This window comes from Saccopteryx leptura, chromosome 2 (assembly GCF_036850995.1).
Source record: "Saccopteryx leptura isolate mSacLep1 chromosome 2, mSacLep1_pri_phased_curated, whole genome shotgun sequence".
Taxonomy (NCBI): Eukaryota; Metazoa; Chordata; class Mammalia; order Chiroptera; family Emballonuridae; genus Saccopteryx; species Saccopteryx leptura.
The window spans coordinates 4,504,099-4,519,208 of record NC_089504.1 but is presented as its reverse complement, the minus strand read 5'-3'; the positions used below and the strand labels follow the sequence as shown (position 1 = coordinate 4,519,208).

At 50.6% G+C, this 15,110-nt stretch overlaps 2 protein-coding genes across 2 annotated transcripts in view; one reads left to right on the top strand and one right to left on the bottom strand.

Moving 5' to 3' along the window:
• MED27 (mediator complex subunit 27) overlaps positions 1-6,675 on the bottom strand; it is a 212,251-nt gene extending 205,576 nt beyond the window's left edge. The window contains exons 1-2 of the mRNA XM_066366884.1: positions 6,460-6,675; positions 2,962-3,106 (exon numbers count right to left, since the gene is read on the bottom strand). Of these exons, the coding sequence (XP_066222981.1) occupies positions 2,962-3,106; positions 6,460-6,662 (348 nt within the window). The 5' untranslated portion in view covers positions 6,663-6,675. The remainder of the gene's footprint in view (positions 1-2,961; positions 3,107-6,459) is intronic.
• PRRT1B (proline rich transmembrane protein 1B) overlaps positions 1-15,110 on the top strand; it is a 596,855-nt gene that overhangs the window by 488,101 nt on the left and 93,644 nt on the right. The gene's annotated exons all lie outside the window — the stretch shown is intronic.

Genomic DNA, 15,110 nt, shown 5'->3' with positions numbered 1-15,110 from the left:
TTCAATTCGGTCAACAATTAAGCTACTTCATTCAAAAGTTGAGTGTCGGCCTGACCTGTGGTGGCACAGTGGATAAAGCGTCAACCTGGGAACGCTGAGGTTGCTGGTTCAAAACCCTGGGCTTGCCTGGTCAAGGCACATATGGGACTTGATGCTTCCTGCTCCTCCCCCTTCTCTCTCTCCTCTCTATAATGAATAAATAAAATCTTAAAAAGAAAAATGTTAAGTGTCAAAGTGTCATCATCTCTATTGAAAAACCTGTCACTTCCACTGGAATTCCAGTCACTCACGGTTTCAAGATCACCCTACACGTCCTCACCACTGACAAGTCCCCATGACTTCGGCCTGAACGTCCCCACCACTGACAAGTCCCCATGACTTCGGCCTGAGCGTCCCCACCACTGACAAGTCCCCATGACTTCAGCCTGAGCATCCCCACCACTGACAAGTCCCCATGACTTAGGCCTGAGCGTCCTCACCACTGACAAGTCCCCATGACTTAGGCCTGAGCGTCCCCACCACTGACAAGTCCCCATGACTTCAGCCTGAGCGTCCCCACCACTGACAAGTCCCCATGACTTCGGCCTGAGCGTCCTCACCACTGACAAGTCCCCATGACTTCAGCCTGAGCGTCCCCACCACTGACAAGTCCCCATGACTTAGGCCTGAGCGTCCCCACCACTGACAAGTCCCCATGACTTAGGCCTGAGCGTCCTCACCACTGACAAGTCCCCATGACTTCGGCCTGAGCGTCCCCACCACTGACAAGTCCCCATGACTTAGGCCTGAGCGTCCTCACCACTGACAAGTCCCCATGACTTAGGCCTGAGCGTCCCCACCACTGACAAGTCCCCATGACTTCGGCCTGAGCGTCCTCACCACTGACAAGTCCCCATGACTTAGGCCTGAGCGTCCCCACCACTGACAAGTCCCCATGACTTCGGCCTGAGCGTCCTCACCACTGACAAGTCCCCATGACTTAGGCCTGAGCGTCCCCACCACTGACAAGTCCCCATGACTTCAGCCTGAGCGTCCCCACCACTGACAAGTCCCCATGACTTAGGCCTGAGCGTCCTCACCACTGACAAGTCCCCATGACTTCAGCATGTTCCAAGAACAGCTTCACCCACACGACACACCAACACGGCTTCCACATCCAAACAGCAAACAGCAAGGTGAGGACTCCGACCACAGAAAAGTCACACCAGCCACCAGCTGCTCACGTCCCACCCACCCACGGTCACGGTCAACTCACGTCCAAAAGCCCGCGAGTACCCGTTGGCACACCAGAGGCACAGGCAGGGTGGCCTGGGAGAGCAGTGTGCTCCGGGAAGGCCTGGGCAGCCTCGGGTTGGCCCTGGGAGCCGCAGCAGATACACAGTTTCTTTGTTGGCCCTGCGTCCCCCTCCCCCTTTTGGGAACTGCCTCTCTCCAACTCCAAGGAGACCCCAGTTCCTGTGCGCCTAGTGACCTGTGCTGGCCAATGAGGGAACCCCACCCCCTGGACGTAATAAACTGTCCTTGCGGCCACCTACCAAGCAGGGCCAGGACCCTCTGCAGAGTCTGATGTGGGTCCCAGGTCACCTGGCAGAAGGACCACGCAAACCTACGAACTGCCAGGCCAGCCGTTCTACACCTCGGGGATCATCAGGCCGACCCGGAGGGCAGGTCTGGCGGGCAAGACCGCGGGGCACCTGACCCTCGAGACCACACCGAGTATCTGTCACCGGCAGCCCCGAGTTCGGGAGACAAGCCTTAAAGGCTAAATGTGTGCGTCCGAGGCCCACGTCTGCCTTCAGCACCCCGCAATCGATCGCTTCTCCCTGAATCCCAGACCATCCCGGGGTTCCACCTAAAACAAAGAATACCAAATACCCCTCTGTAGAGAAATTCAAAGACCAAGGTCTGCACAGCAGAAAAATCGTCAAGGCTCACGTGTCCCCCAAGGGCTGACGGGGGCAAGGACCAGGGAAGAGAGGGGAAAAGCAGTGGGTAACTGAGGGGCAGAAGTTTCCCACCAATAACTAAGAACAGCTGTCTGGGGAGGTAGCGCAGACCAACAAGAAGTGCTCCCAAATCATTCCAGACAGACACTCTCTATCAGTAGGAAGAAAAGAATAATTACACGCACCCCACAGCCCCCAGACGAAAGGACCCTGACATGAACAAACTGTTCCCAGGCTGTGAACCTCACTGCTCTGTTAGTTTTCGACTCCCCATTTAGTCTTCCTCGTCCAGCGTCCGAGGGGTCTCCGCCAGGGGGCTGCTGAAGGAGACCGCGCAGCAAACTGTACGGAGCACGCACAGAACGGCGCCCTCAGACGGGGCCTGAAGGAACGAGGGAGTGAGGGGCGGGCCGGCTGCCGAACAGCACTCCAGTGTTTTCGTCCAGAGGACCGGGAAACAGCGCCGGCCACACGCGGCCACACAACGACACTGAGGGTGAACATGTACACCACTAGCTCTTAACCTTCTGGGGGTCATGGGCTCCCCTGAGAATCTGCTGAAAGCTAGGAAGTCTTTCATGATGAAAAAAAAAGCACATACCACATTTTGCCTATAATTTCAAGGGGTTCATAAAAGCTGCTTCCTACACCCAGCCTCCAGGTTAAACACACCTGACTGCGATGTTTCTAATTTAATTCCTGAGTATAATGAATAAGCCTCAAAGACTTCCAAGCCTTTGCTATAGGCAGTAGCTCAGAGAGAAGCTCTAAAACTTCCAACTCTGGAACTGCATGCTGAATCAGTGACCCTCCCCTTCTGCATTTATGAAATACGAGAGAACGTGGCTCCCCCTCTCAGCTCCCCCTCTCAGCTCCGTTTCTGCCGTGCCGCCCTCACCTTGTTTGACCATTTATAGGCCTGCCGTGCCGCCCTCACCTTGTTTGACCATTTGTAGGCCTGCCGTGCCGCCCTCACCTTGTTTGACCATTTATAGGCCTGCCGTGCCGCCCTTACCTTGTTTGACCATTTGTAGGCCTGCAGGAGCTGGCTGTAGAGAGGGGTCTTGTCCTGCACGGGGTCCAGGCTCAGCAGCCCGCTGTTGTGCAGAGGGTGGTTCTCGGACGGCTTGCCCACCAAGTTGCTCAGACGCTCCAGCTCACTGCAAAGTGAAAAGATGCATCAAAGCTGAGCTCACTCAGACGCCAGCTTAGCCCCCCACACTGGTCAAAGGCTGCTCTTCAAACAGTCCGTCAGAAGTCCCTCAAAAAGAAAATACTTTTATGAAAGGTGAAAAAGATTAGGGACAATGAAGAAAACCCCTAACTGGGCACTTATTTAAAACCGAGCCTCTGGTGCCATTCCAAAGGAGTTGGTGGGCGGAGGGACTTAAGGGCACTGGAATCAGTAAGAACCCTAAAACTGAGATTTAACAACTCGCACTGTTCTCCACGAGGGGCGAGGAGACCTGGAATTTTGAAAGGTGGTGTACCTCTGCTTCTCACTGAGTTCTCAGACCACACAGAGATCGTTACAGGAGGCAGAACAGCGAGTAACTGAATGAATGATGGTGTTATTCACGCAGGGAGAGGTGCACGTGGTGCTCCCAGATAGTAAAACTTAGCAGAAGAGGAGAGATAAGTAAGAAACGGAACGGGAAGACACTGCCGAGGGGGCTGTGGCCTGCGCACACACGCCAGTCTAGCGGGGAGACGCCAGAGAAGCCAGAACGGAGCCGAGAGCAGGAGCCCACTCCGGGAGCACGTCCCGGGGGCCCCCAAGTGCCAACAGCAGGGAGCACGTCCCGGGGGCCCCCAACTGCCAACAGCAGGGAGCACGTCCCGGAGGGCCCCAACTGCCAACAGCAGGGAGCACGTCCTGGGGGCCCCCAACTGCCAACAGCAGGGAGCACGTCCCGGGGGGCCCCCAAGTGCCAACAGCAGGGAGCACGTCCCGGGGGGCCCCAACTGCCAACAGCAGGGAGCACGTCCCGGGGGGCCCCCAACTGCCAACAGCAGGGAGCACGTCCCGGGGGGCCCCCAACTGCCAACAGCAGGGAGCACGTCCCGGGGGGCCCCAACTGCCAACAGCAGGGAGCACGTCCCAGGGGGCCCCCAACTGCCAACAGCAGGGAGCACGTCCCAGGGGGCCCCCAACTGCCAACAGCAGGGAGCACGTCCCGGGGGGCCCCCAACTGCCAACAGCAGGGAGCACGTCCCGGGGGGGGCCCCCAACTGCCAACAGCAGGGAGCATGTCCCGGGGGCCCCCAACTGCCAACAGCAGGGAGCACGTCCCGGGGGCCCCCAACTGCCAACAGCAGGGAGCATGTCCCGGGGGGCCCCCAACTGCCCGCTCTGGGAGCACGTCCCGGGGGGCCCCCAACTGCCAGCAGCAGGGAGCACGTCCCGGGGGGCCCCCAACTGCCAACGGCAGGGCTCTCACACCAGGCTCCCTTTGGAACCTTCCGTCACCGTCGTTCTGGGCGCGGCTGTAGAAAGACTTGAGAAGGCAAAGGGGTAATGTAAACATTCCTAAACTCCCTAAAATGGGGAGGGGCTCGGATGGCGCGAACGTTCCTCAGGAGGCAAACCAGAGAGGAAACGGAAGAGAGAAAAGACCGACCAACGCACCTCCTCGAGCAGGGCGACTACTGACCCGCACTACGTCAGGGAACCGCAAGCAATGTGGGACTGGGGGGGGGGGGCGTTTCCTGGTCCCCCCCCCAAATGGAAACTTCTTGGGGGGTGGAGGGAGAGGCACTCATCATTTGGTCACCACCTCCTCCTCTACTCTAGCTCCCTCTTCCAACTGGTTACTAAGGAGACAAACTGAGTGTTGCAGTACTATAAGGTTATAGTAATTAAGTATATAGAAATATAGAAAAACATGGAAGATACATAAAAGTAATTGAGATATAATATTAAAAGCAATTAAGGAAATTAAATAAGAAAGTTATGCCATCTGGATAGGAATTAATATAGTGGGTACAGACAGATAAACAAACTCTGCCTTTTGCGCAGGGCTCAGTTAGTGTGTGTGTGAAGTTATACATAGATAAGAAGTGGTTTGATGTCATCACTCTGTGGACTGAGGTAGACAGGAGGCTCCCTAGGAACATCTCAAAAGTGGCCTGATGTAACATTTCAGTAGATTAACATAAAAAGGGCTCCCTGCGAGGAACTCCCAAAAAGGTGGTTTGAGGTGATAATCCTGTAGATCGACACCTGTTAGAAGGCCTAGGTTAGAAAAGGTAGTAAAGCTGAGGGGCCCCTCTAGTCCCCCAGACTCCAACATGAACATGGACTGTCTCTACGCCACTCTGACCAAAGACAGCCGAGAGGAGCACGCTCACGGGGCCCCCTAAAGCACGCCAAAAGGGTTTGTGAGTAATAAACTGCCTGTGTGATTCTTGCAACTAACTTATGTGTTGGTCGTGTCTTTCCTCCGGTGGCAGTTAGTGTCGGCACTGATCGGTAGCATCCTCACAGACGCCTCAAGAGTGGTCTCGAAGAGGCTGCCAGCCCTGCTGACAAGCAGGAGTACACGAAGTCGAATCAGGGACGCCTGATCAACTTGGGCTCTCCACTGGGACACCGAGAAAGAAAGAAAAAATCCAACCACTCCAGAACTCAAAAGAGGGCTAGCTCCCCAAATGCCTTCCCTTGCTCAGGTTAGTTCTGAGAAATAAAATGCCAACACCCCCCAATTCTGACCTCCCTGGGCACGACTGGGCTCTTAAGGAAGGGAAGGAACCTAAGGACTTAACCAGTGGAAACAGTGCCTACTGTGTGCATCTTACAAGCATGTACTCACTTAATTTCTTACAACACCACTTACAATAGAGAAGGAAAGAAGGGAGCCTGCAAGAGAGAGAAAGGAATGTGCAGTCCTAACCGCGAAGGGCGAGTTAGAGCCGAAGGGAGGGGACGTCTGGCGTGAGGGGCTCCGCCGGCTGAGCCTGGAAGGCGGGGAACCGGCAGCGAGAGTGATCCGGTGTTGGGAGGGGAGGGAAAGATAGATCGAGGCCCGTAGAGTCGCGTTTTGGGGGGTGGGGCAGGTGGAACTGATGAGTTCCAGGTGCAGAGCGTGGACGTGGAGTTAACCCCGAGCAGGTGCGCCCGGGTTCGGGTCCGGGTCCGGGTCCGGGCTCATCAGTCCCGTTCGGCACCATCAGTCCAGTACACGGTGGGGCACCGAGGGCCTACAGGTGCGACACCTGCCGAGCTGAAGCGGGGAGTGGACGTTGATGGGGAGGGCCGGTCTCCTCGTCAGGACTGAACGACCAGAGACGGGGTCCGGGGCGGCGGGGGGCAGCAGGACCAGGAGGCCACGAGAAGCGAGAGGGGGCCGCGGAGGTGGGCACAGGGGTCCCTGCGGGACAGGCAGGGGCGTGGAGGAGGGAAAGTGAGCAAGGGACAGGGAGAACAGCCCTTGAAGAGGGAGACTCGCGCGGGGTCGGGACGCGAGGGAGCCGGGCCGGTCCCCGATCCCCGGCCCCTTCAGCCGGTACCTACTTGAGGTCCCGGTTGACCGAATGCAAGTTGTCCTGGAAGTGTGCAATGAAGGCCTTCTCCCGGCCCTCCAGCGTCTCCTTGTTCCGCATGCCATCCTTCAGGCAGTCGAACACCCTGCTCACGCTGGAGCGCAGCGCCTGGATGGCACTAATGGCCTGGGAAAAGGCCTCCAGGTTCACGCCGACACTGAGGATGTCCGCCATGTTGCCGGCGCCACAGCCGACTCTCCGAAGCCAACCGGCTTCACGAGCGAAAAGAGCCGCGCTCGCTGATGACGCAAGCCTCGAAGGCCTCTGGGAAATGTAGTTTCCGCCGATGGGCTCAGCCCAGGTGCTTTAAGCGGGAAACTCGCCAAGGGGAGGGTGTCCACTTGAACTATATGGGCAAGAAAGTAATCTCGATTTAGGGAAAGTCAGGCTCCACGCTCGGATGTCCACAAGGACGTACAGAAAGTTTCCGCATTTCCCCAGACTTGCGCTCTTGGGAGTTATAGGGAAAAGAATCGCTCAGAGAACTAAAGTGTCCATGGAGTAAATAATTATAACCCTCTGAATAAAATGTGTCCACAGCTATAAATAAATAGGAGATAAGGGAAAATTTTTTCCCCTCTAGTAGAATGCCAACTAATAAACGTGGAAGGAGTGATGGAATGAAAATTTCCGTTTGGCACCCTTGGAATAATCATTGATTCAGATAGAATGAAGGGATGCTAAAACTAGCGAGTGAAAGTGTGAGGAGTAACAGGGTATTTATATAGTCTCAGAGTATTGCCCCGCAAGGGAAAGAAGGGAAAATTAACCTAGCAATTTCACTTCTGGGTACAGATCAAAAGAAGGGAAAATGACGACTGGAGCAGATATTTGCACACGCACGTCCATAGCAGCTTTATTCAAAATAGCTAAAAGTCAGAAGCAACCCAGTGTCCATCCTCAGATGAATACATAGCAACACGTGGTGTATACACACAAGGAGTAGATCAGCCTTTAAAGGGAAGGAAATTCTGGCACATGCTACAATGTGGATGAACCTTAAAGACATTATATTAAATGAAATAAGCCAGCCACAAAAGGACAATTATTGTACAATTCCACATATATGAAGTCCCTAAAGTGGGAAAATTCATAAAAACAAAAGTAAAATGGTGGTTGCCTGGGGCTGGGGGAGGGGGAATGGGGAGTTAGCGATTGATTAATGGAGACAGAACTTCAGCTGGAGAAGATGAGAAAGTTCTGTAGATGGTGGTGATGATGGCACAGCAGTGTGAACGCACTTGATGCTGCAGAACTAGACACATAAAATGGTTTAAGTGGTTTAAAGGCCAGTGGCCGTGACCATGCAGGTTCACATTGGATTTGGGCAGTTGGTAAAGGAACAGTGTAGCCAGAGGATGGTGGCCATTCTGTTTATTAAAGTCTCACAACAGCAAAACAAGCAAGCAGGCACAGGGAAACAAACCCCTTTCCTCTCTCTCCAGACTCTCCTGCAAAACAGGCTGGGGGAAATCTCCTTCTCTGGCAAACAATGGCCCCTCCCAATGGTGGCAGGCAACCTGCTGTTTGCAGTCTGCCACCCTGAGGCCAGCACCCACAGCCTTTCATAGACTGTACACACGTGCCGCTGACTGGTGCTCATGCACCAATTAGGCAAAGTGCACGTGAGCAACCCTAGCACACTTGTAACACACTGGTTATCCCAGCAGTGGTAAATGTCATGCATATTTTACCATATATTTTTTAATTCAGTAATGTAAAGGTGGGGAGGTACTAGGGACTTCACAGCGGACAAACCTGACAGATCTTACTCTGACCAAGAGCTCAAGGTCAACAACACCGCGGTGGGACAAGCTGCCTCCTGGGACGATGCACTGAGAAGAGGGTAATGTGATTCTGTGACAGTCCTGCCAAAAATGCAAACCCTGAATCTGGTCAGGACATCCGACTAAGTGACCGACCGGTACTTTCCCACAAAACGTGGCCCGGAAGACAGGAAAGGACTGAGGAACAGTTCCGGAGTGAAAGAGACTAAAGGAGCAGAACAGCTGTATGACCTGCGGTGGCGCAGTGGACAAGGCATCAACCTGGAATGCTGACGTTGCCAGTTAGAGACCCTGGGCACATACAAGAAGCAACTGCTATGAGTTGATGCTTCCTGCTCCCTCTGCCTCTCTCTCTCTCCTTTCTCTAAAATCAATAAATAAAATCCTTTAAGAAGCAGGATAACTAAAGGCAACACATGATCTGGGATTTTCTTTTTGCTGACATGATCAGGACAATTAGTGAAATCTGAATAAGGCTGCAGACTAGTTCATGGTATTTTATCGGTGATGATGTAATGATTTTGATCACTATATTGTGGTTATGGAAAAGGATATCCTCATTTAGAGAAACATGCCCTGAAGGGATAAAGGAGTACCCTTTTCTGTCTGCATGAAAAAGAAAATAATATGGATATGTTTAGAGAAAGATAAAACAAATGCAGTAAGATAGTAACAGTTGTGGAACCTGGATGAAAGCTATACAGACATTATTTGCACTATTGTTGCAAGTTAAGACTGAAATTTTGTCAAGATAAGTTGATTTAAATGGCCATCCATGAGGAGAATGGAAAATGTAGGCACAGCCTAGTAGGTGGTAAGAAAAATCTCCAGTTTTCCAGACAATTGGACTAGGATTGTTGAAATTGTGTAGCTTACCTTAAACTCACTTCCTTAATAATAAGGTGACCAATCGTCCTCTTTTAGGGAAGACAGTCCTGCTTTTTTTTTTTTTTTAATTTTTTTTTAATTTTTATTTATTTATTCATTTTACAGAGGAGAGGGAGAGAGAGAGAGAGAGAGAGAGAGAGAGAGAGAGAGAGGAGAGACAGAGAGAGAGAAGGGGGCGAGGAACTGGAAGCATCAACTCCCATATGTGCCTTGACCAGGCAAGCCCAGGGTTTTTGAACTGGCGACCTCAGCATTTCCAGGTCGACACTTTATCCACTGCGCCACCACAGGTCAGGCCAGTCCTGCTTTTGTAAGTTCTGTCCTCCCTCGAAAAGTGTCCTCCTACATGTCCTCCTCTTTGATATTGGAAGACTAATCTGTAAATGTCCATATTCAATCGATGCAGAATCAATCTATTGCGTGTGATGTGATGTATCTGTATCTAAATGAGTACTTTTTTCTTACAATTATTATTAAAAATTAATAGGCATGTAAGCATAATTACAATATAAAATATTACAAATGTTTTTATTATGCATTTATCATATTATAGTATATTATTGTTGCAATGAATAAAATGTTCCTTTTATTTACGATATTATTTTCTTCAATTTATTTTTGTCCTCCTTTTCATTGTAAAAAAGTTGGTCACCTCATTAACAATCCCATTTCTTCTCCAACCTCACTCCCCCTCCCCCAAGCCCCCCTCTACCTCAGTTGCAATACAGTATTACTAACAGTTGCCATGCCATTTTAAAGCTTTTTGTAGAAAATACTTTTTTTACCTTTGCAAAGTGAAATACCTGTGCTCGTTGGCTTGTTTGGGTTTTGGCTTCAGTTGGTTCATCCTTTCCAGGGGAAGATTAGAGAAGACAAACTCTGCTGTCATATTTACTCATATTCGGGGGGACCCCTGAAGGCTTAGAGAATGTGACCCCTGCTGTATACTTTTTTAGCCTCAGAAGAAACAGTACCAGTCTGTTTTGGCCCACACCAGTATCTACCTATCAACACGAGGCTTTGCATACAATGTCAGGGGGTGCATAGTTTCCCCTGCAGCCCAAGCCTGGACCTCTGGTTCAGAATAATCAGGCTCTCTTGCCTGGCCTGTGGTGGCACAGTGGATAAACCATTGACCTGGAACACTGAGGTCGCTGGTCAGAGACCCTGGGTTTCCCCGATCAAGGCTCATGAGACAGGCAATCAATGAACAACTAAAGTGAAACAACTAGGAAGTGATACTCCTTACTCCACCCTCCCCCAACCTCCTCTCTCTGTAAAATCAATAAATAAAATCTCCAAAAAAAAAAAAATTATGCTCTAGGCAAACCCCATGGGGATATATGGCTCATGGCCACTGGGACTCAAAATGCCTGGGGCACAATAGGTGTTCAGTGTAAGCTGAAGCAGTGAGTTAACACAGTATATTTGCCCTCTGAACCCGCTCTCCAAATTATTTCATCGCTTTGTTTACTCAGATGGCACCTCGTCTCCCTCCTTCTCAGCACCCCTCCCACCCACCCCTACTCCCCACACAACGCGCACAATAAGATTTCCCTTTGTCTTGGGCTCAGATTGAGCAGTTTAGACTCTGATTGGCGCAGTTTAGGACAAATACACTCTGCTCCCTCAGTCATTAGTTTTCAGGATTTCTCTGTGGCTCCCCCTCTTCAAGGAAACTCAGAAATTGATCCGTGGAAATACACATTTCCCCTGAATCTAGTAAGGGGTCTCACCTTGCTGTCAACGGAAAACTTTTCATTGTGGAAAGGAACAGAACAGAGAGCTTCTCTAAGGTGTTGTAAGTTCTTGAGAACGTTGGCACATCTATTGCCTCTGCGTGTGTTTGTAGGACATAAATTACTTTAAAGGAGTTCATTTCAAACAATATCAGATTTTAATTGTTGTGATCTTATGTTTGGGTAAAAGGCAGCGCCCTGCTGCTAATATCTTCCAAAATGAACAAGCCATTAGCTCGGTGCTATCAGCTCAAGTGTATTAGAATGAGCAATCGAATTAAAGTTGTCAGTATTTAATTAAAATATGCTGCAGCTCCCATCATATTCAGAGGGCACATGGTTTAAGCATTCAGGCTGCGAAAGCACCCTCATCAATTAATAATTATTAAGGATTCACTGGATGCAGAACGCTGCGTTGGACAGTTAGGCAGAATGTCACCAGAAGGATTTAAAACCAATCTGCCTTGGATAAGCCACAACATAGCTAAGTCACCTGTCGTAATCAGCATGGCATAATGCTTAAGACCCTGGGGTTGTTCTGAGGATTAAACTGCGGCAGCCCCACAGTCCCGGGGACATGGTAAGCAGTCGAGTCAGTCATCCAATAAATATAGATATTTAATGTCCTCGACAGTTTGCTGAACAGCAGGGGAGCCCATGATAAAACCAAGCCCGCTCTAGCCTCAGTCAATGTCACTGAAAATACCTGAAGTGGATTATGTGTTCCCCCACACTCACCTGTCTAAGACTCAGTGCATCAATCACCTTTCCACTGCTTAGAATCAGATGGATGATAATTCACCTAAAGCAAGAATAGCGAGAATCTCCTCCTCTCCCACTTCTGTTTTCCTCTCCCTTCCTGCCGATCACGATTTTGACCTGACAGTGACAATGATGACCCCAGGGACCTCCCAAGGACAAAGAAGACCCTGGAGATCAGGACATCTGCTTTAGACTGGAGCCTCCGCCCCTGACTCACGCCTCTCCAGCTAATGCTTTCATTCTTCTGGACCTCAGGTGTTGCATATGGACCAGAAGGAAGTGGGAGTCCCTTCAGCGATGACAACCCAGGAGGAGCATGAGATGAAGGGGAGCTGGCAGTCAGTTCCAGAAGGAGGAGAAAGAACCATCGCCCCGTCGACTCAGATCACAGCCACTACCCTCCCAATCCGCTCCTTGACTCAGCAACATTCATGGAATCAAAGGCGTAAACAAGAATCCGGCCTGACCTGTGGTGGCGCAGTGGATAAAGCATCAACCTGGAAATGCTGAGGTCGCCGGTTCAAAACCCTGGGCTTGCCTGGTCAAGGCACATATGGGAGTTGATGCTTCCAGCTCCTCCCCCTTCTCTCTCTGTCTCTCCTCTCTCTCTCTCTGTCTTTCCCTCTCCTCTCTAAAAAATGAATAAATAAATAAATAAATAAAAAAGAAGCAAAGATTAAAAAAAAAAAAAACAAGGATGCGAACAGAACTGTCCCGTTCTCACGGTGCGGGGTGGGGGTGGGGGGCAGCCTAGCAGGGGAGGCAGACACAAACGGAACGTGAAGTGCAGTGAGGGTCAAGTGCAGGATAAGAGACCTGCTGCACAGAGAATCTTGGAGGCTCCAGAGAGGGTGGTCACAGTGTCCTGGGCAGAGGGGAGCCCTGGGTCCGGCCTGTCAAGGGGCCCAAGGGCTAACCAGGGGCGGCGGTGGGTACAGGGAAGGGAGTGCGACCGTTTTAAGTGCGGGTGTGACGTGATGAGAGCTGTTTTCGGAACCCCGCCCTCTGGCTCTGGAGAAAGTGGGGATGAAGAGTCCAAGCTGAGAGGCCGAGACCGGGGAGACAGGGAGGTCTCCACAGGCAGAGCCGCGGGCGGAGGACCGCGCACGAGCCACGTTCTTCCCGTTCCAGGAAGCCGGGAGGCGTTTTAAATATTTTAGTAAACGATTGATTGCCCATTTGTACGCTCACTTAATCAACCACCAAGCATGTTATTAGGGGCCTCCACTTACTGCCATGTTCATACGTAATTAAGTACGAAACATCTCGGGAACGGACCCTTTTACCAACACATTAGGCTGAGTCGAAGCGGAGCGAAACGCAAGCTGTTTGTGCAGCCCCGACCGCAGCCCATTTGAGAGAGGACTCACCTTCTACTTCTATTACGATGTTATGTGGATGGTGTATTTTGATCAGGAGGGACAATGGACTGCCAGGCAGATGCTCCTGAACCCCGGAACCGCCAGCCAGAACCCCGGAGCAGAGGGCAGATGCCAGGTTTGCAGCTCCCAGGGGAGGCCAAGGCCCGGGGGGCAGCCGCCGCAGCGTGGGGGGCTGAGTCTCAGGACCTCTGCATGAGCAGCAGCCCCTACACCTCGCAACACCCCCTCCAGCTCCGCGCCCTCTCCTCCAAAGCTTGGTGAGCCTCAGGAGAGGCAACAAAAGAAGATACAGCCCATTCCTGACAAAGAAACAATCCATTCACCTAAAGACATTTTTTAAAACGTGTTTGTTTATTTTTCCAATTACAAAATACACACTGGGCCCTGGCTGGTGGCTCAATGCATAGAGCGTCGGCCCAGCAGATGATGTCCTGGGTTGGATTCCCGGTCAGGGCACACAGGAGAAGCAACCATCTACTTCTCTCCCTCTTCCCTTCCCACAGCCAGTGGCTCGATTGGTCCAAGCATGGCCCCGGGCACTGAGGATAGCTCCATTTAAGTGCATCAGCCTTAGGTGCTAAAAATGGCTCGGTACTCAAGCATTGGCCCTAGATGGGGTTGCTGGGTGGATCCTCATCAGGGCACATGCGGGAGTCTGCCTCACTATCTCCCTTCCTTTCACATATACACAAACAAAAATTCACACTGACTTTGAAGTCTTGAAAACTATAGAAAAAGTCTACATAAAAAATTAACTTATGCATAATTCTACCACTCAACATGCTGGTTATTCACACAGACGGATTCTTTTACAAAACTGGAACAGTACTATTTATGTGACCTCCCTCTACTTTTCATAATATAGCTTAAATACCTTTTCCTATCATAAAACAGTCTTCTAAAACCATTTTAATGAATACCAAAGTTCCACTCAATGGCTTTATATAAGTTCTTTTTTTTTCTTTTGTTTATTAAATTTACTGTGATGACATTGCTTAATAAACCTACACAGGCTTCAAGAGTACAATTCTATAATACATCATCTGTATATTGCAGCAATTTTATTTATTTATTTATTTATTTTGGTATTTCTCTGAAGCTGGAAACGGGGAGAGACAGACAGACTCTCCCATGCGCCGGACCGGGATCCATCCGGCACGCCCACCAGGGGGCGATGCTCTGCCCCTCCGGGGTGTCGCTCTGTCACCATCAGAGCCACTCTAGCGCCTGGGGCAGAGGCCAAGGAGCCATCCCCAGCGCCCGGGCCATCTTTGCTCCAATGGAGCCTTCCTGCGGGAGGGGAAGAGAGAGACAGAGAGGAGGAGAGGGGGAGGGGTGGAAAAGCAGATGGGCGCTTCTCCTGTGTGCCCTGTCCAGGAATCGAACCCAGGACTTCCGCACGCCAGGCTGACGCTCTACCACTGAGCCAACCGGCCAGGGCCAGCAATTTTCAATGGGCACGCCACAAGAATTTTTAAAACATGCAATCTCTGACTATTTAGTCAGGGGCACTGATCTCTTTCCCCTTAGATCGTCAAGTAGAAAATGACAACATCCAACACAACAATAGCTTTCCAGTGTGAATGAATCAAAATTTTACCTATATTTTTTTGTCACAGAATTTTAGTAATTAGTTTACGTGTGTTGTGAGATTTTAAAAAAAAGCTTGAAAATCACCGGCATATGGCACTGTGTATTTACCACCCAAAGTCAAACTTTCCATCACCATATGCTTGATCTCCCTGAACCTTTACTTCCCCCACACCCCTTCTTCCCTCTGGGAGCCACCATACTGTTGTCTGTGTCTGTGGGATTTTGTTTCTTTGCTTGTCTTATTTGTTCATTTATTGTTTTTAGTTTTATGTTCCCTCCTGACTTGAAATTATAGTATGATCATACAAAGTGACAATAATCAAAACAGCATGGTATTTTGATCGTCATCAAAATACCGTTTCTATCACAAGTTTCGACACGTAAGCACGTTTATTTGGCGCATGTGTGCCTCTCTATTTTTATCACCTAATGTATACATACTGACGTAGCAAATTAATTAAAACAAAGTTG